This window comes from Diabrotica virgifera, chromosome 5 (assembly GCF_917563875.1).
Source record: "Diabrotica virgifera virgifera chromosome 5, PGI_DIABVI_V3a".
NCBI lineage: Eukaryota > Metazoa > Arthropoda > Insecta > Coleoptera > Chrysomelidae > Diabrotica > Diabrotica virgifera.
The window spans coordinates 57,339,847-57,366,336 of record NC_065447.1 but is presented as its reverse complement, the minus strand read 5'-3'; the positions used below and the strand labels follow the sequence as shown (position 1 = coordinate 57,366,336).

The window sequence follows — 26,490 nt, the reverse complement described above, 5'->3', positions numbered from 1 at the left end:
TTGGTAAAATTTCGGGAAAACCTATAGAGAACTATTCGGCACCATATATTTCTTGGGGACTATTTGTCCGGGATTTTTTGTGGTTATTTTTTGTCCGGGGATTTTTTGTCCAGGGATAATTTGTGGGGATTTTTTGTTCGGGAATATTTGTCCGGGGATAATTAGTCCTATATAGCTTCCAAAAATATTTGTGGGAAATATTTGTCCGGAATTTTTTGTGAGGATTTTTTTGTCAGGGGATTATTTGTCCAGAGATATTTTGTCCGGGGATTTCTTGTCCAGGGATAATTTGTGGGGATTTTTGTCCGGGATTATTTGTCCGGGAATTATTGGTCCTAGCTTCGAGTGCCCAAGTGGAAAAACAAAATTGCCAAATAAAGACGTTATATCAACAGTCTGGGAACTTAATAGCCATACTTCGTATTTATATACTTTTACAAGTTCTGTCGTTTATAAATATTTTATTATAATTTAGCACTTACCTTTCCACTGATGATTGCTTGAACAGTGAGAACATTGGCACTTTTGTGGCACTCAAGTACTTCTCCAGGTAGCCAGTGGCCGACTCCTGGGTCGAACCAAATTAAATCGCCTGTATTCCAGTCCATTTTGAAAATGGTTTTCACGGTTTGTATGTATCACGGATCATTTTCTATTGTCTGTAACAAGAATTACCACAATTAATATTAAACTGTTCTGATATGTATATCTAAAAACATATAAATATACATTATTTACTTTTAAGCCGTCATTAAGAACAAAATTTAAACAATATATAAACGGAACGAATCAAAATCAAATAATTAGATTAGGTACATGGGCGCCCATATAAAAATTTTCAGGCGGGGCCGGGGGGCAGACGTGAAGATTTTGCACATTACATTTTGCACACTATGATTTTTGATAATATAGTTTAGAGCACCCGAAAAGATTGGGGGGAGCCACGCCCCCCAATTAAATTATGACTTTTTGGCATATATGTCATACTAGTGACGTCATCCATCTGGGCGTGATGACGTAATAGATGATTTTTTTAAATGATAGTAGGGGTTGTGTGATAGCTTATTTGAAAGGTTATTCAATTCTCTATTCAGTAATATAAACAATAACCTAATTATTTATACAGGGTGGCAAAAAAATTTTTTTTTTGAATAAATTAATTGACCTAAAAAGAAGAATGTAAGCAATTTATTTAATTTAAAATACATTTTACTGCTGTCAGAAAACAGGTAAAAATGTTTTCCACCTACCTCTACCGAAAGTATACTTTTCCGGACCTGATTGTAGGGAGCAAAGTTGTACTTTTCCTCCCTAGGGAGGAAAATATTTTTCCTCCCTAGGGAGGAAAAGTAAAAGTGACGTCATAGTATTTCATTCATGAAATATAACTTATTGACGCCCTGTATAATATCTATTTTCTATTACGAAGTATCTATACATTTTAACGTTTATTTATAAAACACCCTCTATTTTGCAGAATGGTAAAAAACAGTAAATTGTTATTTTGATTTAACAATGTTTACATTAATAATTTGACTTATATTTGACAGTTGACAGTTGCATTGTACCTACTTGTTGTTTTAGTTCTAATAAATTTTGTTGGTTAGTTACATAAATAAATTAAGTAAAAATGAAAAAATTACTTGTTATTTGAGGAAGGTGGAAAAACCATATGTATAACATGGGAGTAAAGTGCCTTTTCCTCCCTTGAATGATTACTGCCCTCCGCTACGCGTCGGGCAGTAAACTTCATTCTCGGGAGGAAAAGTTACACTTTCCTCCCTTGTTATACAAATAGCTATTATTTCACAAATAAACATTGCTTTTCGCTTAAATTCAATGTTCAAACTGCTAAGAGACAGGTGGGTGGTAGCTTTAACATTGAATTTAACCGAAAAGAACATTTATTTATCGAATAAACATTTATATGTCGAATAAACATTTCTTTCTGTTCTCTGACAGCACTAAAACGTATTTTGAATTAAATGAATTACATACACTCTTCTTTTTTCTCAATTAATTTAATTCAAAATTAATTTTTCTGAGACACCCTGTATAAATAATTATGTCAATGTTTATACCACTGAATAGAGGATTAAATAACCTTTCAAATGAGCTATCACACAACCCCTACTCGTATTTAAAAAAATCATCGATTAAGTCATCACACCCAGATGGAGTACGTCACTAATATGATTAAATATGACAAAAAGTCACAATTTGAAAATAAAAATCGACCTGTATCAGGATTTCTCTCCAAATTCACCCATTCTCGAGATAATGAATTTATTCTAACTCAAACGTCCTCCGGTATGTACAACACAAACTAATACTTAATCGAGAAAAGAGGAAAAGTGTTAAACTGATTTTTTAATAATATATTGTTAATCTGGAACGATTACAATTTTGAACAACTTTAACAAAAAAATACTTGTATCACAGAATATATCCTGATGTATTCTCTGCTTGGATCTTCCATAAATAATAAACAATAAACTTTTTATTAAGTCCACGTCTTAAATCAATTATTATTTCTCAAATACACTATCAATATTATTTAATCAACAACTCAAAATATTCCCGATGCTATGTCAAATATTTAAAACTGTCACTGTCTTGTCATCATATTCTATTTGACTTAGTACGTTGTATGACAAAGATAGCGAATGTTCGATTTGGAAAATATCACCACGGACATGGTGTCCATTTTTTTCGGATCCTGAAAAAACTAATAAATATTTTTAACAAATTTAAACGCAGAATGAAAGACTTATTTATTATCGAGGGCCGAAAGTCCCTTAGAAAAAATAAAAAGTTTCTTTTGAATGACATATTTGAAATTAAAAATCACACTACATTTTCTCTTAGTTTTTCACTGTAATTTATTAAAATTAACATAGAAGTTTTCAGGAACTTTCGACCCTCGGTAAGAACGTAATCTTTCATTCTGCCTTTAAATTTTTCAAAAAGAATTATTAGTTTTCCCAGGATTCGAAAAAAATGAATCCCCATTTGAATAGCATTGCAGCCAAAAATACGTACCCATCCCCTTAATCCTTTTATTGCTGATGAAATATACCTAACCTAAGGCCGATGCCACATTATGCGTTTTGACCGGATGCGTTTCCGCCGCATCCGGTGAAAACGCATACTGTGACAGATCGGTCCGGTTGCGTTGGAAACGGATGCGTTTTGAGTCATCGGTACGCGCTTACAAACTGCACCAGACTAAACGCATAGTGTGACAGGTCGGTCCGGTTGCGTTGGAAACGGATGCGTTTTCACCGCATCCGGTCAAAACGCATAATGTGGCATCGGCCTAACGCGACCTGGGTGCTAACTCGATTTTTTCGATGTTTGGGTGCTTGTGGTTTGGGGTGTTTGGTTCGGTGTTTCTTCAAACAAACACCCCAGAATTATTCCAAAAGCACGACTGCCTGTGTCTTTAAAGAGATTAAAATAAGAATCGGCTATTATTAATAAAGGGTCAGCTGTATTTCCCCAATAACGATGAGTACAGGTAAAAGTCTTAAATTCACATATATTTTTAGCGGCACCTTAATAGATTATAAAATCGTGAAAGGAAGACACCTGTACAGCTGCTAAGACAGTAAAAAAAAACGACACACTAAACTTTAAGCGTTATGAATATTTCAAAATAATAAAATTGTTAAAAAGGGGTAGTTCCCTGGATTGGCTGTATACCTTATAGTTAAACAAACTGGAACATGAAGTAAAAACCACTTCTATGTAAAAGGTATATTTACTAAAAATTTTTAGAATCCCAATGGATTCAATAAAATGAGTTCATCAGAACGTTTTCAAACCTATCGGTCCATCATCAGTGATTTGAATACTTGCAAAATAGCCCCAGAACCAAACAATGGTTGTGATTATAAATAAATCTACATTATGTTGAAATAAATTTAAAATGGCTAAACGCCGAGGTTTAATCCTTGAACATCGGCGTTTAGCCATTTTAAATTTATTTCAACATAATGTAGATTTATTTATAATCACAACCATTGTTTGGTTCTGGGGCTATTTTGCAAGTATTCAAATCACTGATGATGGACCGATAGGTTTGAAAACGTTCTGATGAGCTCATTTTATTGAATCCATTGGGATTCTAAAAATTTTTAGTAAATATACCTTTTACATAGAAGTGGTTTTTACTTCATGTTCCAGTTTGAATAAAATTGTTCTCTTCAGTTATGGTAATATTATTTTACTACTTAAGTTAATCTTCTTAACATAATAAATATACCTGCAATGTCAACACATCTGCTAAGACATCTGTCAAAAACAACACAGTAAAAATCCGAGAGAGTAAGTGAGCAAAAACTTACCATTATTTATAATAACTAATTGCTTTTAATTTATGTTATTTTATCTATTTCTCCATCAAAAATATTTTCATTATTGGTTCCGACAAAATTTAATCTCTTTTCGATTAGAATAATGTTATGACATTAATGAACCCATTTAGGAGCTGAACAGTATTAGAAACCTTATAATTGTCCTAACGGAATACATATTTAAAACACAAATGAAATCACGGTAATTCCGATTTCCGGTAAAATTTCATTTTCTTTTTTGTCCAATGAAATCTAAGACGGCTCTCGTGTTAACCGCTCGACCGAGTAACTGTTTTGCAGATAATAGCATGCCAATTAAAAATGTATGCACGCCTATCAACGGTATGAAATGTAGATTTTCAACCATTTAAGAAGGAATCTCTGTCTAGGAATCATTATTGATTTTTTTGTCAACTTTGAGTCACTTACGAGTAGATAGAAAAATAATATGTACAATGATTTTAAAAATGTAGCGAAATATAAGTAGGTAATACGATTTGGCATCTAATGTATACAGGGTGAGGCAGATAAAGGGCCTATTAGAAATATCTCGAGAACTCAAGGTAAGAAGATTATGAAAATCGAAATACAGGGGTTTTGAGGTGTGAACTATTTAATGAAAATATTTTGGTCTCTTTGCTACTTCCGGTTATACCGGAAGTTGGTTAAAACTTCGTTTTTTTAAACGGGACACCCTGTATATTTTTACATTTTTGGATTCTCCTTGATTTCTTCTTTCTTAAATATAAGTTTTTGTAATATTATACAGGGTAGGTTAAAAGATAATTACGTTTTTTTATTAATTTCGTAGCAAAATTCACACCCTGTAGAATTGTAGTAGTTTGACATAATAAACTCTGTTTATGTTAAAATGATTTTTAATATAGTCTACTATGTTAAGAATTAGTGGTATAGTTAAATTTTTCCTTTTTTGTATACAGGGTTGGTCGAAACTCAGAATGAGTATTTTCTGAGTTTTCTTAAATAGAACACCCTGTATTTTAGTATTGCAATGAAATGTTATTTTAGGATACTTTTTAATTTCTTAAGCAATCCCTATACCTAACTGCTTCAATTTGTGAGTTATTGGTGATTCAAGCCAAACATTAATTGCAACACAAAATACCTGAAATTTTATTAGGTTGGCCGTAAAAATATTCAATCACAAATAATTTTTCGGAAATAAATACATACTAATCGAGACTGATACTTAAAATTGCCAATAATGGTTAAGCTATCAAAATATCTACGTAGTAAAGATTGTTGGTGCGATTAACAATTAAGCACAAATTAAAGCAGTTGGGTATAGGGAATGCTTAAGAAATTAAAAAGTACCATAAAATACCATTTCATTACAATACTAAAATATAGTGTGTTCCATTTAAGAAAACTCAGAAAATACACATTCCGAGTTTCGACCCACCCTGTATACTAAAATTCAAAATTTAGCTATACTAATAATTGGTAACAATAGTAGACCATATTAAAAATCATTTGAACATACAAAGGGATTTTGATGTAAAACTACTACAATTCTACAGGGTGTGAGTTTTGCTACGAAATTAATAAAAAAACGTAATTATCTTTTAATCTACCCTGTATAATATTACAAAACCTTATATTTTAAGAAATAAGAAATCGAGGAGAATCCAAAAACGCAAAAATATATAGGGTGCCCCATTTAAAAAAAACGAAGTTACAATCAACTTCCGGTATAACCGGAAGTAACAAAGAGACCAAAATATTTTCATTAAATAGTTCACACCTCAAAACCCCTATATTCCAATTTTCATAATTTTCTTTATTTTGGTTCTCGATATATTTCTAATAGGCCCTTTATCTGCCTCACCCTATATATCCCCTTTTACTTTTGTCTTCTTGTTTTTCTTCAGCTTTTCCATTTTCATGGGTCGCTGTCGCTGTTGCTTAGTCTTCTTTGCCACTCATTTTTGTCCATCGTGTCTTCTCTCCCTAAACCTTTCTCACTCCAGTCTTCTGCCTCACAGACCTTCCATCTTCTGCCTCAGAGTCCTTCCATCTTTTGCTTCACAGTCCATACACCTTCTGCTAGATTTCCCTCTACTTCTCCTTCCATCAACTTGTAACAGCTCTACGACGATTTTTACGATCAACAAGACCAAACCATTTCAGTATAACCCTCTCATGCATTGAGTCCACTCCAGTGGACAGATTTTTTTAAATTGGAAATTGGAATAGACTGTAAGACTTGTACACACTTCTAAGTAGGTCAAAACGGCAAACAAGTGTATGTTCTCAAAAAAATTGATAGTGTGTAAAAAATGTTTTATTATCAGCTAAGTACCTACTTTCAACACATAACGTGCCATCATCAGAGCTTCGTCCTCTTATAAAACCTTCATAGAAGAGCAATTGCTAAACGACACAATAAAAAACATAGATTCTGGGCAAAAGCCACAGATATCGGGTATAACAACCCCTTAAAATGAATAAATTCACATCTAATTTCTTTTTTATTTTAAAAAGACAACATGGCTGAGTCAAACCTCAGTCCTCCTCAGCTGTTCACGTGGGCTCAAAATGGTTTGACTAGCCATGTTTTCTTTTTAAAATAAAAAAGAAATTAGATGTGAATTTATTCATTTTAAGGGGTTGTTATACCCGATATCTGTGGCTTTTGCCCAGAAGCTATGTTTTTTATTTTGTCGTTAGCAACTGCTCTTCTATGAACGTTTTATAAGAGGACGAAGCTCTGATGATGGCACGTTATGTGTTGAAAGTACTTAGCTGATAATAAAACATTTTTTACACACTATCAATTTTTTTGAGAACATACACTTGTTTGCCGTTTTGACCAGATTTTTTTAACTCCAAAAATATATTTTAATTCCATGAAACCTATGCAAAATGAATGAAATCCTTTTCAATGGACTCTAATCAAGTAATTCTACCGCCATCTATAATATTTTTTTTGAAAGTCGAAGTTTGTTTATGTTATAGTATCTATACATCACCTGACCGCGATGGGCACCTGTGAATTGCCTGAAATAAGTGCCCGTAGTTTCTATGGAAAAGCAAAAAAAGGGTAAGAAAATATTTTTCGGGTCCCGGTGAATTCGTAACTATTTTAATCCTCCATCCTAATTCCAGGCCAATTGGTAACTCTGGCCCTCAGGTAATTTTTCGGTAACCAATTAACTACCGGTGAATTCGTAACTAAATAAAGGTATAATCTTTTAGACTTGAAATAAACATAATATGGAAAATCTCTTTGCTTTTAAATTATCAGACGGATATAAATAATTTATCATTGCTAAACATTTAAATATTGAATTTACAATTACTTGATAAAAACCAAGCTCGTGTAGAGCTATACTTGATGGAAATAATATTTATAACACGTGTTAATGGAACACTATAATATTGTTTCAATTATTTTATTAAGATAAATACAATTTTTGCTATTTTTTGTAGGCACATATAATAATATATAATGTTTTTAAACAAACCAAGAAACATTCGGTTTAGATTTAAGGTATTAGATTTAATCAATGGTTTCGAATTCACCTGAAGAAAGTTGGCAGGTCAGGTAATAGAAAAGTTACAAAGTGGCCGGTGTACATTTTGATTTGAAAATTTTTGTCATTAAAAGTTACGAGTTGGCGCGTGTCCTATTTTTCTTATAGAATTATGTATTTTACACAATTAGCTTTTGTTATAATTTCAAAATAATTAAAAAAACTCACTGAAAACATCACCTTGAAGTCATGTCCACTAGAGTGGACATCATGCAATATGTAACTTAGAATTCCACTCTTGTGGTATGTTTTATGAGTATAATTTTCAGAGGGGTAGTAGGTTTCTTGTTCCCAAATTTTTTGTTATTTTCTTGTCAAAGATTTATTATTTATTTAGGAATTTTCGAGGGCATTTTTTATAACTTACCTATATTATTTTAGTGGAAATAAATAAATTTTATTTATTGACATAATATTACTTCTTCAATGGGAAATTTTATTCTATTTCAGAAAGTACTTTTTGCCGATGAAGACGACAAATGGATGAAACACCTTTATGTTTACCAGAAAGTGAAGAATTACAATACCATTTCAGTATTTGTTCTTTAATCTTTTTTGAGACTGTAGTCACCCCGACTATTCCCTATTCAAGTCGTTCCTGATCCTATGTCTTCTAGTCTTACCCAGCGTCTACCGTAACATTTTCATTTCAGCTGCCTTCATCTTTTTTTTCTAAATATTCTTCCTAGGCCCCAGTTCACCACCTTACACCAACGAAGGTCCCACCTCACTCTTGTATATCTTTCCTTTCCGTCCTCATGCCTCCATGCCATTCCTTCTTTATCCAATATTTTAGTTATTTCGTTGCTCAAGTTATTTTTGGCATTCCGGTCTTTCTTTTTCTTATTCTTTTTTGCTTTTCATACTTTTTTTTTGGTTTGTCTTGGGTTATCTATCCTCACCAATTGCCCCCACTAGATCAACGGTCTCTTCTTGATGAATTCTACTTGAAAGATGGAGTCTACTTTAACTTCTTAATCGGTGTCTTTTTCAGTCAATTTCTAATGGCTGAAAAAGCCATTGGAATCCCTTTATGATCAATTCAATCCGTACATAAACGTGTGTGTGATACATTATGTATTAGTGAAACAAAACTCAATTCAGTTTTGAAAAACAGGAAAAGTGCAAAAAGTGAAGTAAATGTCGCAAAATATAAACCTAGACCGCGCCCTAAGACTAAAAATCTTCCTGATGGTTGTATGGTTGAAAACATTATAATATTATACAAAATGCGCGAAAAGAAAGAACATGTTTCTGTAGAGTCGGTGGTAAAAAAATTAAAAGACCTAAATACATTCCAGGATAAGTCTCAGGAAAGTTAATATTGGGTTTAGGGTCAAAATGAAGGACAATAGAAATAGTAGGGGAGGAAAGTATGCTAAATTTGCAGTTGTCCGAGCGTTATGGAAACCTATTGGGATGTGAAGAGTAGGTACTAAACCCAAAAAAAGTTAAGTTTTCCATAAAGTGGGGGACTTTCCATTTTTTTAATTTAATTTTCCATTTCCAACAATCGTTTTTTTTGTGACTCATTTTGTGACTCGCCCATTTCCAGACGCCCCGCTCAAAATGTCAGATTTTTTAAATATACACTGTTTTGCATGTACTTAACTTACCTTATTTTAATCTGACGATTTCGAGTTTTTCTATGGATAGATTTCGTTTACGGACACCCCTTAACGAACTCCCCTGTATTAAGAGCCACTAGATGGTAGAGGTACTACAGGGTACAAGGTTTCTCCCCATGTGATAATCTGACGCGCTCGAGTAACTGCAAAAATCCCCGTTTGGGCTCCCCTACCAAAAAGCCTTATAAGAAAGTGCTAGTGTGTTTCATAAAATAATCGAGTTTTTAAGAAATAACAATTTTAAAAAAGATTCATTTGTTTATTTAGACGAAATGTAGATTTCTGCAAAAGGTGGACTAAAACGGATTTGTCAGGCGGGAGTATAAATCCATAAAACACCGATACTGAGGAAACGACACATAATATGGAAGGCGTTATGCAGAAAGCTACCAACCCTCAATATATCAGATATTGGGTTGGATGCATATTTGGACAACAAAATACGAGTTCTGCATTCTGTAAAAACCTACCACCTCTAGATTAATATTATAACCTATAAAACTATAAAAATGCTAAGCCACATCTTAAATTTATCTGATATTCTAATTTGCAGAAACCTACCAACCCACTTGGTAGTATACTTTTAATTTACAGAAACCTTCCAACCCACTTAGTAGAATTTTAATAAAGCGCCACTTGCATCCAAGTGGGTTGGTAGCTTTCTGCAAATATTGGGCTCTACACCTCTACAGTTATAATAACCCAACCTAATAATTTTATGTATTGTTTTGCGTGTGGTTTACCGGATTACGGGCGTGTTTAATGGGTTTTAGTAGTGGTCTAGATTGTCTAGAGTCTAGATTTCTAGATAGTTCAAAAGAACTTTGAGTACAGTGAAAAAGTGGTTGAAATTACACTTTTTATTAAGGATAATGTACAGTAATCGAAGTGTTAGGATTTTAAAGGCTGCTCTTGCAATACAGGAAAATTCAGGCAAGTATCTTGTATTATTATATTTAATTTTTATCCTCCAAATTTTGGTACAAAAGCTTACTGACGGATTGTAACTAAACAAACTAGACTAAATAAATTAGGTTGTTTACTTAAAATATACAAGCAGGAAGAAACCAATCCCGTAAGCTGAATGTCATACAAGAACATATTCTACACGAAATTTAATTTGAATATAAAGCCATTAAAAAAAGACACCTGTAATGTTCGCGATACTTTTAAAATGAAAATAGATAATGAAAAGGACGGAGAAAAAAAAGGAGAGTTCAAGCAGGAACATACGAAGCATTTGAAAGTTGCAGAGGAGGAACAGAAAATGAGAAGAGATGATTTCAAGATAGCGACTGAACAAACAGATCAAGCGTGTTTAAGTTTTGACTTGGAAAAAACCTTACCGCTTCCCAGAATACCTACAGGCATCGTATTTATAAGCGTCAGTTGTGGGTGTATAATGCAGGAATGCACAGTGCTAAAGAAAATAGAGGATACTGCTACGTTTGGGTAGAAAGTTCAGCTGGAAGGGGCGCCCAAGAAATAGGCTCTTGCCTTATAAAACATGTTACAACTAAATTAACTCCAGAAGTCAAACATCTTACGCTTTGGTGTGATTCTTGCGGTGGGCAAAATCGAAATATTAAGTTATTACTTATGCTTAAATCAATTTTGCATGGGACACGCACAAACCTAGAAAGCATTACCGTAAAATATCTCTGTTCTGGTCATAGTTTTTTGCCCAACGACACTGATTTCAGTGATATTGAGTCGGCTCTTAAACGACAGCGAAGATTATATAGGACCCCAAATGACTATATCGAGGTAATGCGTTCTTGTAGAAAGCAGAGACCATTGGTAGTAACCCAAATGCACGTCGAAGATTTTTTAGGCGTAATAAACATTGCTAAAAAATTGCTAATCGCAAAGTGACCGAAGATAAAGAAAAAATTAATTTTTTGAAGATTAGGTCAATCAAAATAGAAAAGTCTGACCCATTTCGAAATTACAAAATTTAAAGGAAATGATGCACCTTATTCCTGTTGATGCATCGACTTTTTATCAAAATTTGCAGGGTGCCAATGTAACTGAAGATGTTTAGGGTTAAAATGTCAATGTTGAAGATCTAGATTTTATAGTGGATGAAGTAGATTAATATTAAAATTTATTAAATTAATACGTTAAATATTCATATCCTTAACTTTCCTGTAAATAAAAACAATTTTTCTAACTTTACTGTTGTTTTTATTTATTATTGTTGGTATTAATTTTCCACTTTGCAAAATGCAGAAACCTACCAATCCACAAAAATTTGCCATTTCTCTTTTTAATTTACAATTAAAATATTTAAACATGTAGAAAATACCAAAATATTTATCCACAGTAAAAAAAAGTTACAAAGTAGTAGCAACATATCCTACAGATTTTTTAAATCAATAAAAATTTTAAACTTGATTATCTCAGTTTGCCACTATTGAGGGTTGGTAACTTTCTGCATAACGCCGTCCATATATGAATATGAATACAGAGATGTTTGTGAAATGGACGAAAGAAAAAATGCTTCCAACATGAACCATCTGTTATAGATTTGGATAATGCTCCACACCATTTGGAAATATTTAATAAGTAACCAACAAATTCCTGGACAATACATAAAATAAAAGAATTTGAATATATTGCATTTCCCCAGGATTTAAGCCAGCGGTTCTCAACCTTTTTTACTCAGCGACGCACTAACGTACTCCTTACAGATTCGCGACACCCTTATATGTACAAAATTTTGCTAGTGGTAGGTAAGTACAGATGAATATATTAGGAAACAATTACGGATTGGTACTTTATTGATTGGTATAACGTGGTATATTACTAATAGTTAAAAAAATGGTTGAATGCATGATTGATATATTCTAACAAGTAAAAAAATATAAATAAAAATATCGTATTCGTAAATCTCGCGACACACCTGATAGGTTCTTCCGGCACACCAGTGTGTCGCGACACGGTGGTTGAGAACCGCTGGTGAAATTACTAAAATGAGCCAAAAGGAATAAAAAAAACCAAAATATTTTATAGTAGACGAAACTATACATAGTTTTGGACATAATGTCCAAAATCCACTGCCCCCTTACCATCGTGAATTCAATCCCGTTGAACATATTCGAGAAATATGCAAAACTTACTAAAATAACTATATTGGACGTAACGGTTACAGTGACGCAGAAGCTTTGAAAAGATGGTAAGAAGCACTAAATACTGCTACTCCTGCAACTTGGGAAAAAAGTGTGGGGAAATATGAAAAGTTGATAGAAGAATGCTGAATGCCTTAAAATCGCTTCCAAACAATTAACCAAGTCAGCATGTACAATCCAAATGAAGATACCGACGCGACGCTAGAAGTTTGTTTAGTTGACTTTTCTCATGAACTGGAAACAACACTGTTTTCAACAACACTGAAAAATTGAAAAAAAAAAAAAAACTAAAATGCTTGAAGGTAAAAGGGGATCACTTCCAGAACTTTTCAATTATTAGTACTACATATTTACTTTTTTTTAATTATACTAAAAACATTTTACCTGCAAATGATTGGTTTTGTATTTCTTTAGAAACAACAAAATTTTAGTTTCAGAGGTTTACCGAAACAGGTAGATACGTTCATGGTTATTAATAACATTAAGCACCAAGACAAAAGCCATTTGTTACAACAAGAATCCTGTTTTCAATGAATCCCAAGGTCAGTTTTGCATTCCATCCAACCAATATTTTTAATTCACTACAACCGATGAATGACTAATCATTCAATTGACTCCCTAATGGTACAACATTGTAATAATGTGCATGAAATATTATTATTTAATAGGCGAGAGAATAAACACTGCATTCAAACCAATTTATCACGTGTTTCTAGTGAAAGCATATTAGTAGTTTCTACTGATGATTGGTAGTGGATAAAAATATGGTATCATCTCTTTCACTTTTCATGGTGTTATACCTATTCCAGATGTTGTGTGTAATTGTATAATCGTCTATAAGAGAGACAATTTTATAATACTAAGTAGGTAATATTGCCAATTAAAATGAGATTGTTTATTATTATTAATAAAATTTTCAATAAAAAATATAAGATTTTTTTCACTAAAAACTAGATTGGAACACATTCAGCAAGCTGCGTGGAATAACTCGCTTAAACTGATTCACACTACATTACATTAAAGGTAATAATTACCATAAGGAAATCAGCAAACTTATCGAGGAGAAAAGAAAACTCAAGAAGGATCTGGCAGTCCTATAGAGTTCCATTATGATAAAACTAAACTAAATAAAATAATGTTAAAAAACTCTAACATGAAGTAAAAACAACTTCTATGTAATAGGTATATTTATTAAGATTTTAAAAAAATACCAATGGATTGAATAAAACATGTCCAATTCAGAACGTTTTCGGACCTATCAGTCCATCATCAGTGAATTCAAATACTTGCTAAATAGCCCCAGAACCAAACAATGGTTGAAATTATTATAATTCAATCTACATTATGTTGAAGTAATATTGATCAGGCTAAACGCCGATGTTAAAAGATATAACCTCCGGGAACATTGTGAAACTCTATCAAGAACCATCTTAGGCCAACGTTGACTACCAAATCAAGTTATATGTTTTAACATCGGCGTTTAGCCTGATCAATATTACTTCAACATAATGTAGATTGAATTATAATTTCAACCATTCTTTGGTTCTGGGGCTATTTAGCAAGTATTTGAATTCACTGATGATGGACTGATAGGTCCGAAAACGTTCTGAATTGGACATATTTTATTCAATCCATTGGGATTTTTTTAATTTTTAATAAATATACCTATTACATAGAAGTGGTTTTTACTTCATGTTGAAGTTTTTTAACTATATGGTATACAGCCAACCTAGGGAACTACCCCTTTTTAGTTTAAAATAATGTTACTCAACAGCTTAAAAGAGAAATTAGAAAAAATAAAAACGAATCAACTAGTAACTATCTACAAGAACTAACAAATAATAGCACAACTGAATATTCCCTCTGGAAACTTAAACGACCGATCTTGCAAAATCCTCCATTGAGAAATACAGATGGAAGCTGGGCCAAAAGCAATTAACAGAAGTATAATAAGTTTGTTAAATATCTCGAACAAACATTCCAGCCAAATGAAGGTGATAACACACTTGAATGGATAAACGTCACACAGGAAGAACGTGAAAATAAACTATTAGTTATTCCAAAGAAATACCCAACGAAATTAAAGCAAATGTCAACCCCAGGAAAGCACCTTTGGGTTTGATTTAATTACTGGGACAATTTTAAAACAATTCCCTAGAAAAGACATAGTAAAGCTGGCAGCTTATAAATCCAAATTGAATATAGACTATTTGACCACAAGAAAATAATACGTGAATGTAAGGATTGCGAGGTAATGATTAGTAAATTCGAGAGTTAACCACATATATTTTATATTGCTCGTATTGAATATTAATCTTTATTAAGAATATAAAAAAATAAGGTGAAACTTATAACGTTAATACAATTTGGAGAAATATAATATACTAAAAAACCCCAGTAAAAAAATTAAGAATAAAGAGTCATGGTAAAAGTCAAAACAAAATGTGTATACAGAGTGGCCAAAAACTAGGTCTGGTACAGATATTGAAAGTTTCAAGGTCGTTAAAAAGAAAACGAAAATGGTTATAAAAAAAACTAAAGTAGAAGCATATTAAGAGGTAACACAGACGGGGCGGCGTACGTCGACTGAACCCCCGCTGAGATGTCGAAAGCGACGCATCCCTTACTATACTTTGATGCAGTAACACACACCAGACGCTCTTAAGATTTTCGATTAAGCGACTTTCTGGCTACATATCCTGGAACCCATCCACCGCCAATCGGTTTTATGACTTCGACGGCATATCATAAATGCGTGTATCGTGCTGCAATTCAGACGTTTGAGCTGTTTTCTAGCGAATTCTGTAGTGAGTGTTGTCAGATCGTGTTTTTGTGATGGGAAATACAGATGTAGAAAAATTAATTAATGAAATTCAAATGAGACCAGCTATTTAGGATATGCGTATTGATGAATATTCAAACAGAGTAATAAAAAACAGGCCTTATTTATTATTTTATTTATTATGCTCTACAGGCCTTGTATTTACAATTTTAGATAATACAGTTTATGCTAATAATTTATATATAATTGTATTTGATGTCTATGTAAAAATTGCTGAACTATGGTTCTCCACTATATCCTATTTTTCACCTCTTCTTTCCAGTGTGTAATTTCCATCGATACTATACCTTCCTGAAACTTTCTTGCCGTCCTTTTTTTTGTCTACCTCGTCTCCTAGTCCCAACGGGTCTTCTGTGCAATACCATCTTTGGCATTCTTCCCTTATCCATCCCCTCGACATGACCTGCCCACCTGATTCTTTATGACTTTGTGTATCTTGTTACACTTGGTTCCTTGTAAAGCATCCTCAATTCTTGATTGGTGCTTCTATGCCAGCCGTCTTCTGTATCTGTATTCTTTCCCCTGAAAATAGCTCTTAGCACGTTCCGTTCTCAACTCTATATCTTGTTTTCTTCTGTTTTATTTAGCACCCATGTCTTACATCCGTAGGTGGCTGTTGCTCTTATTACGGTTTTGTATATTCTGGTTTTCGTCTTTCTCGATACGTACTTTGGCTTTAATTTTAATAATTTTTTTAATCAATTTATCACCTGTATTTGCTCAGTGGCGTACCATAGAATGGAATGAGTCTTAGCGTTATAAATAGTTTTTCTTAGGTGATATGCTTTCCCTCATAACGGTGTTATGTCTTGAACACGGCTTTGTAGTAGGTACTCACTAATAACTCCTGAAAAGATTATTTAGACATTCATGTAAAATTAAAAAACATCTCTGGGCCTTTATTATATTAATTTCGTTAATATAATGTGTAAAAAATCCCTTATAATTTCGTTCCTTTATGATCGGATGTATCCAATATCTGCGTTTCTTTTTTTCTTTAATCTAAGATAAAATAAACTAGTATTTATTACAAAAGACAAATCGTCATAACTTTCAGACACCGTATCGTACAGCAGCCAACACGCGACTAAATTTGGCAACAACGAAATACAAATACTTTAAATCGTAGCATAGCTGCCGCTGTAATACCGCGCCATGTGTTTTACGCTGCCTCGACGTCGATTCGACGCGCGCCGCCTGGTGTGTCCTTGCTACCTCTAATAACAGCGGCAGCTATGCTACGATAATAAAGTATTTGTATTTCGTTATTGCCAAATTTAGTCGCGTGTTAGCTGCTGTACGGTGCGATGTCTGAAAGTTAGGACGATTTGTCTTTTGTAATAAATACAAGTTTATTTTATCTTAGAAAAAAGAAAAAAAGAAACGAAGATATTGGATACATCCGATCATAAAGGAACGAAATTATAAGGGATTGTTTACACATTATATTAACGAAATTAATATAATTAAGGCCCAGAGATGTTTTTTAATTTTACAAGAATGTCTAAATAATCTTTTCAGGAGTTATTAGTGAGTATTAAAAAGCCGTGTTTAAGAAATAACACCGTTATGAGGGAAAGCATATCACCTAAGAAAAACTATTTATAACGCTAAGAGGCATTCCATTCTATGGTACGCCACTGAGCAAATACAGGTGTTAAATTGATTAAAAAAATTATTCAAATTAAAGCCAAAGTACGTATCGAGAAAGACGAAAACCAGAATATACAAAACCGTAATAAGAGCAACAGCCACCTACGGATGTGAGACATGGGTGCTAAATAAAACAGAAGAAAAAAAGATATACGAGTTGAGAACGGAACGTGCTAAGAGCTATTTTCAGGGGAAAGAATACAGATACAGAAGACGGCTGGCATAGAAGCACCAATCAAGAATTAAGGATGCTTTACAAGGAACCAAGTGTAACAAGATACACAAAGTCATAAAGAATCAGGTGGGCAGGTCATGTCGAGGGAATGGATAAGGGAAGAATGCCAAATATGGTACTGCACAGAAGACCAGTTGGGACTAGGAGACGAGGTAGACCAAGAAAAAGACGGCAGAAAGTTTCAGGAAGGTATCGATGGAAATTACACACTGGAAAGAGGAGCTGAAAAATAGGATATAGTGGAGAACCATAGTTCAGCAATTTTTACATAGACATTAAATAAAATTATATATAAATTATTAGCATAAACTGTAGTATCTAAAATTGTAAATACAAGGCCTGTAGAGCATAATAAATAAAATAATAAATAAATAAATAAAATAATAAATAAATAAATAAAATAATAAATAATAATTAATAAGGTTTTTCATTATTTTGTTTGAATATTCATCAATGCGCATATCCCAAATAGCTGGTCTCATCTGAATTTCATTAATTAATTTTTCTAAATGTGTATTTCCCATCACAAAAACACGATCTGACAACACTCACTACAGAATTCGCTAGAAAACAACTGAAACGTCTGTGTTGCACCACGATACACGCATTTATTATATGCCGTCGAAGTCATAAAACCGATTGGCGGTGGATGGGTTCCAGGATATGTCGCCAGAAAGCCGCTGCATCGAAAATTTTAAGAGCGTCTGGTGTGCGTCTGCATCAAAGTATAGTAAGGGATGCGTCGCTATCGACATCTCAGCGGCGGTTCAGTCGACGTACGCCGCCCCGTCTGTGTTACCTCTGTAAATGTTGGACTAGATGATTTCCCTCTGGAAGTGTGAGTATTCGGAGAGACAGGAAGACGTTGGACAAGAGGTTAATTTAATAAAATCAGGGAAGGGGCAAAAATGGTCAATGAATAGGAAAGTAATGTACGTGGGTAAATCAAATATGAACCGACCTTTCCGTCCCCGCTTAGCATAAACTGGTGAATATATCTAAGTTAGTCCTGTAGTGGAAGATTATAGTCTAGTCTAATGTGTGACTGCGCGCTACCTCCTGCTCTCTAATGACGTGCAGTCAGTTAATGTTGCGATCAGAGTGAGAGTAGTGTCATGTTCGGTTGCATAAATCATTGTTATCAAATTCCTTGCAAAAGAAAATGTTTGTCCCGCTGAAATTTAACAAAGATTAAAAAATCAATATGGGGAATCAACACTTTCCAGCACACAAGTGAAATTTTGGCATAGACAAGTTCGTGAAGGAGGAGATGCCGTGCAAAACAAAAGTCTTTAACGACGTCCAAAAATTGTCCGATAAAGGCGAAAACTCGTTTGTCTACCGGCAAAGTTTTAGCGACTGATTAGGAATTATCGTGACGTTTTGTTGCTAGATTTTCTTCATGAGAGACGAACCATTAATGCCGCTTATTACTGTAGTCTTTTGGACCGTGTTCGAGTTGCCTATTGGTTCAAAAGACAGCGATGTCCTATACGAGATGTGTTGCTCTTGCATGACAACTCCCGACCACATACAGCTGCCCTTACACAAGAAAAAATAGCGGAAATGCATTGGACTCTCGTTGAACATCCTGCTGCATACAGTCCTGATCTTTCACCACGGGATTACCATATGTTCGGTCCATTAAAGATGCACTAGGCGGAGCGCGTTTTGATGATGATAATCAAGTGGAGTAATTCGTGAGCAATTGGTTAGATACCCTCCCTCATTCTCTTTATGTAAATATAATGCAGAAACTCCCTAGCCGCTGGGAAAAATGCATACAGAAGGAAGGAATGTATATAGAAAAATGAGGTATTGTTTAATTGTTGTAATTATAATTCAATAAAAAGTTATTATCAAAGGTCGGTTCATATTTTTGATTCACCTCTCATATGAATAAAAACACAGTTTAACAGTGCAACAAATGCAGGGACATAAAACGCCTCAATCACACCATTAACATTTGGGAGAGAATAATTAAAACGAATGTCCAAGGAAACCGGAATGTCCAAGAATCAGTTCGGAGTTATGCAAGGTAGGTCCTAGCACATGCAATTTTCATTGGGAAGGGAAAATAGGAGAATGTAGAAACGTAAAGAAAATGTTAATATATTATGTAGCATAAAAAAAGCACATCGCAAGTTTCTATGATGGGTACTCAATAAGAAAGCGGTTTTTGGTAATTATGTGAAGATTTTGAGAGTGATATATCAATGAGTGCCAATTATACGAGATATATGAGAGCAGAATGTAAAAATAACATGAAGTGCTTGTCACAATACAAAACAAAAATTAGAATAATTTGGACATATTAGAAGAACCAATGAGAGATAGTGTTTAAACGATTTAAAAGGAAGCATACATTTTTTTGTAACAAAATTATCAGTAAAAAACTTTTTGATGTAAAACAAGTTAAGAATATCTACGGAAGACTGGATTGGGGGTCAAATAAAGAGTAGACGTTGTGGTTAGAGTTGGCTGTGGTAAGATAGTTGGTAGAAGCAATAATGGGAAGGTAGTGGACCTGTATTTCATTGCTAAGTGAAAAACATCCTATTTTGGTACAACTAAGCTCTACAATGGTTTTCTGAACGGCTCTTGAATCAGCATGTTTGGAAAATGCAGGTTATTGCCTGCAATAGTATTTATAGGGGGTTGATTTCAGTGTATCAAAGGGCTCATTAGGAAGTTCGTTGCTTGCTTAGTTTAGACGCTTAGCTGGAAGGAGTTGGTGAATAGGTGAGTTCTTTCCTCAGCGATGGTATGGTGTTTTACGGATCTCCTTTGCTCTGAAATTGAAGTTTTTGACTGTTCTCAAAACGTACCTTTTACTGAGGGTTTCGATCTGATTTAGGAGTATAGGGATGTTAATTACTTGAAGTATTAATGCTAATGAACAATTACGAGCTTTTTATCCGTCAGGCATAACTTGAGAACTTTAGCTAGTCACTCTATCTAGTGAAGGTTGGTAAGGTATGTCGAAATTTCGTTTCCACAATTCCTTGTGTGACAGCAATGTGTTGTCAAAAGGTTCATAAGATATCACTCAAGAAAGTGAGATTTATATCTGAATGCAAGTATTTTGTACTGAATTCAAAGTCATTTAATATAACTTTTAGTAGGATTAAAAAGTTAGAATGGGACAACAATTAAGTGTTAATGGTCGGTTATAAGAGAAGTTGAAGATATAAAGGAAGTACTAAATTTTAAATTAAATTAATGAATAATTGACCCAATAAGAAAGATGCAATAACAAAAATCTTTTATCAAGAAATATTTTAAAGGAGTAATCAACCAACTAACCAACGCAGTATGGTGATGAAGAAAATTGTATTATCGATAGCCAATCTACCATTTGAAAAATATTGTGTCGATATATTTTTCTTGATCTAATTTGTGACATAATCTTAAGAAAACTCTAAAGTTTCTGAGATTTTTCCTCAATATAATCGACAATGACTATAATTATTATGTACAACACCAGCAAAGTACAAAAGAGGGTGTACCAAAGTACCAAAGAGGAAAAGAATTATTTCCGCTTGCGCTAGATATTTTGTGGGTCGACCTTTCTCTTATTCAAACTTGGCTTTGCGTCATCAATTCGTTGTTTCTTCGCACGGTAATTGTTCGGACGTGATTTTTTTAACAAACCTTTTTTAAATCGATGGTATTTACAATGTGCTGTTTGTACTAAAGTTTGCTGATTGTAGACGAAAATTTAATAACCTCTTTAAAAATTATTATTTCAAATTCTTCCAAAAAAGTTTAACATGATCTTTTCTTTAACTTCTGTGTTTGAAGTGACAAACGTTTTGGTTTTTACAGTTTTTATCAAAAAATCTATTATTATTTATCCATATTTATTAGTGTTTCTTTATCCTTTTAAGTAATTATCCATATTCACTGACGATATCGATGTTACCGGCCAAACCCGATTTCAGGACAAACTAGTTTGTCCTGAAATCGAGTTTGGTCGGTAACATCGATATCCTCAGTGAATGGGAAGAAAGAAAAAATCTTGGTTACGAAACATCAAAGATTGGAACCACACAACAGGGAATGATTTAATTCATCAAGCCCAGAACAGAGAGAAATTTGCCATATTGATCGCCAATCTCAACAGAGGAGGCACTTAGGAGGAGGATCAAAGATGGACGGCAGTCCAAAAAATTGCAATATTAAAATGAAACCAGACAGGATTCATAGGAAGAAATTAAAGACAAATTTGGACGAAGCGAATTGTTGGATGACGACCAAGGCCAAGTAAGAGAAGTAGAGGCAGACTTTAAACCAGATGGACTTATGGCATCAAGTGAAAAGCTGGTTATGAATAGATGCAAAAAACAACAACCTGAAATGAATGGACACACAGCTGCAGCCTTAAGTGTTTCCATTCATTCCATTCAAGATTTAAGATTAATAAGACTTACAGCCGACAATGGGTGGAATAGCTGTTAATAATGATGAAGACGCTTAGCCAAAGACATTTGACGGAAAAGTTTTTATTTCAACAAGATTTCTTAAAACAAAATTAGAATTAGTTTGTGCTAAATATATTTTTTTTTATTAAAGACCTGTTCGAGATTAGCTAAGAATAACTAAGTGCAACATAACGTTATATTGAAAATCAAATATTCATAACTTATTTCTAAAAGCAAGAAAACCTTGATCCTAGTAGATAATATAAACATGAAATATAAAATGTATCTATGTGAACCTGATTCGCAACCAGATATTATATAAAATATTTCTTATACGGTAACGTAATAACCATTTTGTAATTATAATCAGGTGTTAACGGTAACTATGTCAGAAAATTATACAATTCATTAGATCAAATCCTCAAGCTACGAATATTTGTATGTAGTAGGAAAGTTGATCGTATTTATGAAATATAGGAGATCTATCAGATAAGATGTATGTAAGAGAAAAATATTAATATGTACCTAGTTGTTGATGGATTGGACAGTTAATTGATAGAAATTCATTTTATCTAACAATAGAACACTGAAAACTTTTGTTTTCAATATTTTTACAAAACTTATTATTATAAGTTAATGTCACTACAGCTGTTTGAGCAGAGTGCCTTCCTCAATTAGTTTACTATGTGTCTGCACTTTAAAGTCTCTAACTGGATAGGTTGAGGAGTAAAGAATGATTATGATCTAGAATCTAGAAGATGAAGTGCGATGGTACAATCTGTTTTTGTATTGTTGGAAGTCCTTTTCTGTTCTACTATAAGGTTGTCAAACTTCTGCCAGATGTAAGTTTTGTAGGTGATGTAGGTTTTGGACAGTCCGTATTTATTCTCACTAGTTTTGGACCAGATAACAGTGAAACTACAGGGTAACATTCCATGGTGCTAAATGTATGCTGATGATGTGTTAGTAGGAAATAGTGAAAGCTGGATAGCTGGATGGATGAAGTGGAAAGAAGCGAGTGGTGTGTTGTGTGACAGAAAAATTCAAATGAAACTGAAGGGAAAATTCTATAAAACAGCCATAAGACCGGCTATGATATACGGAACTGAATGTTGGGCAGTGAAAAAGAAAGAGGAACAACGAATGCATGTGCCGGAAATGAGAATGCTTAGATGGATGAGTGGAGTGACAAAGAAGGATAAAATTAAAAATGAGTATATTAGGGGAAGTCTAGGTGTGGCACCAATTGATGCCAAAATGAGAGAGAGCATAGGTTAAGATGGTTTGGTCATGTTCAACGTCGAGACGTTAATTACCCAATACGAAGAATAGCTGAAGTGCAGATTCCTGGAAGGAGTAGGAGAGGAAGACCAAAGAAGACCTGGGGGGAGACGATAAGGCAGAACATGTTGGTAAAAGGGATTAAAATTGATATGACCCAAGATAGAATTGTGTGGAGAAATGCAATTAGGGAAGCCGACCCCGCATAGGGATAAGGCAAAGAGAATGATGATGATGATGTAGGTTATGGACAGTCACCACATCGCTCATTCGGAAGAAAAGTGTCCCAACTCAAAAAACCACTTTTTTCAGGGGAGACAAAGATAGATTTTTTAGATCTTAATTTAACTGTAAGTTTTAAATGGTAACTGTTCAAATTTATAAATTAAAATGAAGAATATGGATAAGCGAATGTTTCTAATTGTGTAAGAGGCAAAACCAAAAAAATATGGTATCTGATTAAACAAAGAAAAAAAGATCAAAATTTTGAGTTATGTAACTTTTATTTTAAAACATTGGCCACTTTTTTTTTAAATTAACGAAAAATATCTAAGACACTTCTCGAAATACAACGATTTTTGTGATAAATAACGATAAGTTCACGTCGAATGTCAGAGCATAACTGAAAAGTGTCATTGTTCCGGAATAAAAGTATTCATTTTACCATCAAAGGAATAATGACACTGCCGCCATCTTTCGAAGTTGGAAGTAAACATATATGTGGCATTTTTCCTGATAAAAGTATAGGATATTTGGAGTCAATTTAACAAGATATTTAAGAATTTTGAGTTGTGTCACTTTTCTTCCGGATGGTACATGTCAGTTTATATACACTGAAACACGCTGAAAGTCCTCCGTCTAAATATTTGAAAATTCCGACTCAGTTTACAGTTGTACACTTTCGCTACACCCTGTATATCGATCTTCCGCAAAGTGCAGAGTATGGCGTTATTCAATTCTCACGGGATTTGGATGTTTATTTCGGTTTTTGCGATTCTTTGAAATTTGGTGTACAAAGGTGCCCCAAATTGTTTATATCCTACGCATTTAAGAAACGGAATATTTTTCAATAAACCCTTGAATTGTTGTAGTTTACAAGGTAAAAAGGTTTTTATGATATTTACAGTTTTGGTTTGTCGGTTATATGTTTCGTCGGTATCCAAATATCTATATAGAGGAAGAATCCCTGCAGTGTTGTATTTGCAAGATAAAGGCTTTTATGGCATTTGCAGACTAGAGCCATAAAGGTTTATGATATTTACAGACAAGAAATACATTGAATGTTTGTATCGGGACCGGAAGGCTCAACCTAAAATAAGCCGATGTCTTTAGTAATATTGGTTCTCAAAACTAACTGTAAAATTATGAGTCAGGCATTTCGTGTAAACTCAAGAGATTTTGTTGTTGAGAAGTTTAAGTGTTTGTAATTGGTTGAGGGTAAAACCATCATGGCGTTCGAGGGATGTCTTGAGAGTTTTTCTGACCATTTGATTGGTAGAGAAATATCTGGTATGATTCCTATTGGTCTAAGTGAGAAGTCACCTTTTTTTGGGAGAGGAACCCAAGTTTTAGAAGGATCGAGTTAGCGGTCCTAGAGATTAGTTCCACCAGGGCCACCATCGAGTTGAGTTTAGTTTTGGTTCCTTTAGGGCCATCGTCATGAAGAAGAGTTCTCCCAGGGCCATCAAGGAGTTGAGTTTAGTTTTGGTTCCTTTAGGGCCATCGTCATGAAGAAGAGTTCTCCCAGGGCCATCATCGAGTTAAGTTGAGTTTTGGTTCCCTTAGGGCCATCGTCATGGAGTTGAGTTCCATTAAGTGTTTCGGAATGTAGTTTTCCAGTTTCCCAGCCGGCTAGGTTAATTCCAGCCCGGCGAATGTGATGGTGTATCGTGAACTCCGGCGATTTTCCCGCTGTTTCTAAGCAAATCGTCGTTAAAATTTTATACCAATTTTGGTATCCACTAATTTTATTTAAGCAGTCAGAATAAGAAGTAGGAGAGAAGAGTTTCAATTTTCTCATTGCTATGTTTAACAGTGCAGTTAAAACATGTAGTATGCTCACATATTTTATTTTGGTCAAAGTTAATGAACTTTCAATAATCACGTTCGAGTCTAACTAAATAATTTTATTCGAGTAAAAGTAAAATTTGATCCAGTTTAACGAACTTTTAAACTATTTATCTTCAAGTGAAAGCTGAATTTTTCTATAATAATGTTTGTTTATAAACAATGTACTGTTTGCTGTAATTAACGACAGTGAAGTAAGTGTTTCGCGAGTGCAATAGCGCCTTGGACTTTCCAATCAAACTACGAGGAAGAAGCCAGGACACTAATTGTTAAGGTATAATTTTTATATTTGTAAAACTGTTCGTTTCATCTTTGATTAATTGGTAATCTGGTCTCTAATTATAACAGAGAGATCAGAGATTAATTTTTTTGTTTTTAATAAATAATGTTTGATTTTCAACATACCTATAATTTATTTTCTTCCCTTCTCTCTTGAATCGTAGGAACAACAAAACATTGACTGAGTATATAATTTTGAATATAAAGTAAAGGAGGTAAGTTACATTATAACATTTTGTATATTATGTATATCATTTTATTTGACTATGTTTCTTTGTTTTATTTTAATTTATCTTTCTTTGTTTTATTTCTATTTTTTTTGTATAAAGTTTGGTTTCCCTTAGGTAACCAATGGCGCCCAATATTTTATTTTTTGTATTTTTTTTATCTTTTTATTTCACATCCTTATTTCGATTTTTCTATCTTTCTAATTTTTCTAAGCTAATAAGAGTATATCATAACTTCTATTAAAGAATCCACTCCCTAAAATCTCTGAGACAGTAGCAACCGAGGTACTTAATAAATTATGTAGCACGAATTTTGTCCAATTCTTAATTAGTCATGTTTCATAAAACAACAGGGGCTATCTTTTGTCTTACATTAAAATGGCCCCATATGACTTCCATTCTTTGTCGTGTTTCATCAAATGGCTTCCATGCGTGGGGCTGTTTCATAAAATTAATTGTGCTACAACACTGCTATTATATGTAATTGCTTTTTTTTGCTGTTATTGCTCATGTCATGTATCTATTTGCTGAGTTTTTGTTTGTTCTGAAAGCTGGTGTTATTTCTTATTTTTTATGTGTTTGGCTATTTTCGTTGATATCTTGCCTATATATGTGATAGAGCAGAAGGTACTGAGTTTTTTCTGTGCGGTGGGAAGACTAATTTCAAGGCTTTCTTATGCAGTTTTTGTTTTAAAATCGTATTAATTGTTTGCTCTTTGTACCCATTGTTTACTGCTATTTACTGAATGATATTCAATTCTATCTCAAAGTTATTTTTTGACACGGGAATTTCTGTCAATTCAGACAT

The 26,490-nt window shown here is 33.5% G+C and overlaps 1 protein-coding gene across 2 annotated transcripts in view; it reads right to left on the bottom strand.

Moving 5' to 3' along the window:
- LOC114330487 (unconventional myosin-XV) overlaps positions 1–26,490 on the bottom strand; it is a 368,864-nt gene that overhangs the window by 259,874 nt on the left and 82,500 nt on the right. For both annotated transcript variants that reach the window (XM_028279830.2, XM_028279831.2), the window contains exon 2: positions 483–659. In XM_028279830.2, the coding sequence (XP_028135631.1) occupies positions 483–608 (126 nt within the window). In that variant the 5' untranslated portion in view covers positions 609–659. The remainder of the gene's footprint in view (positions 1–482; positions 660–26,490) is intronic.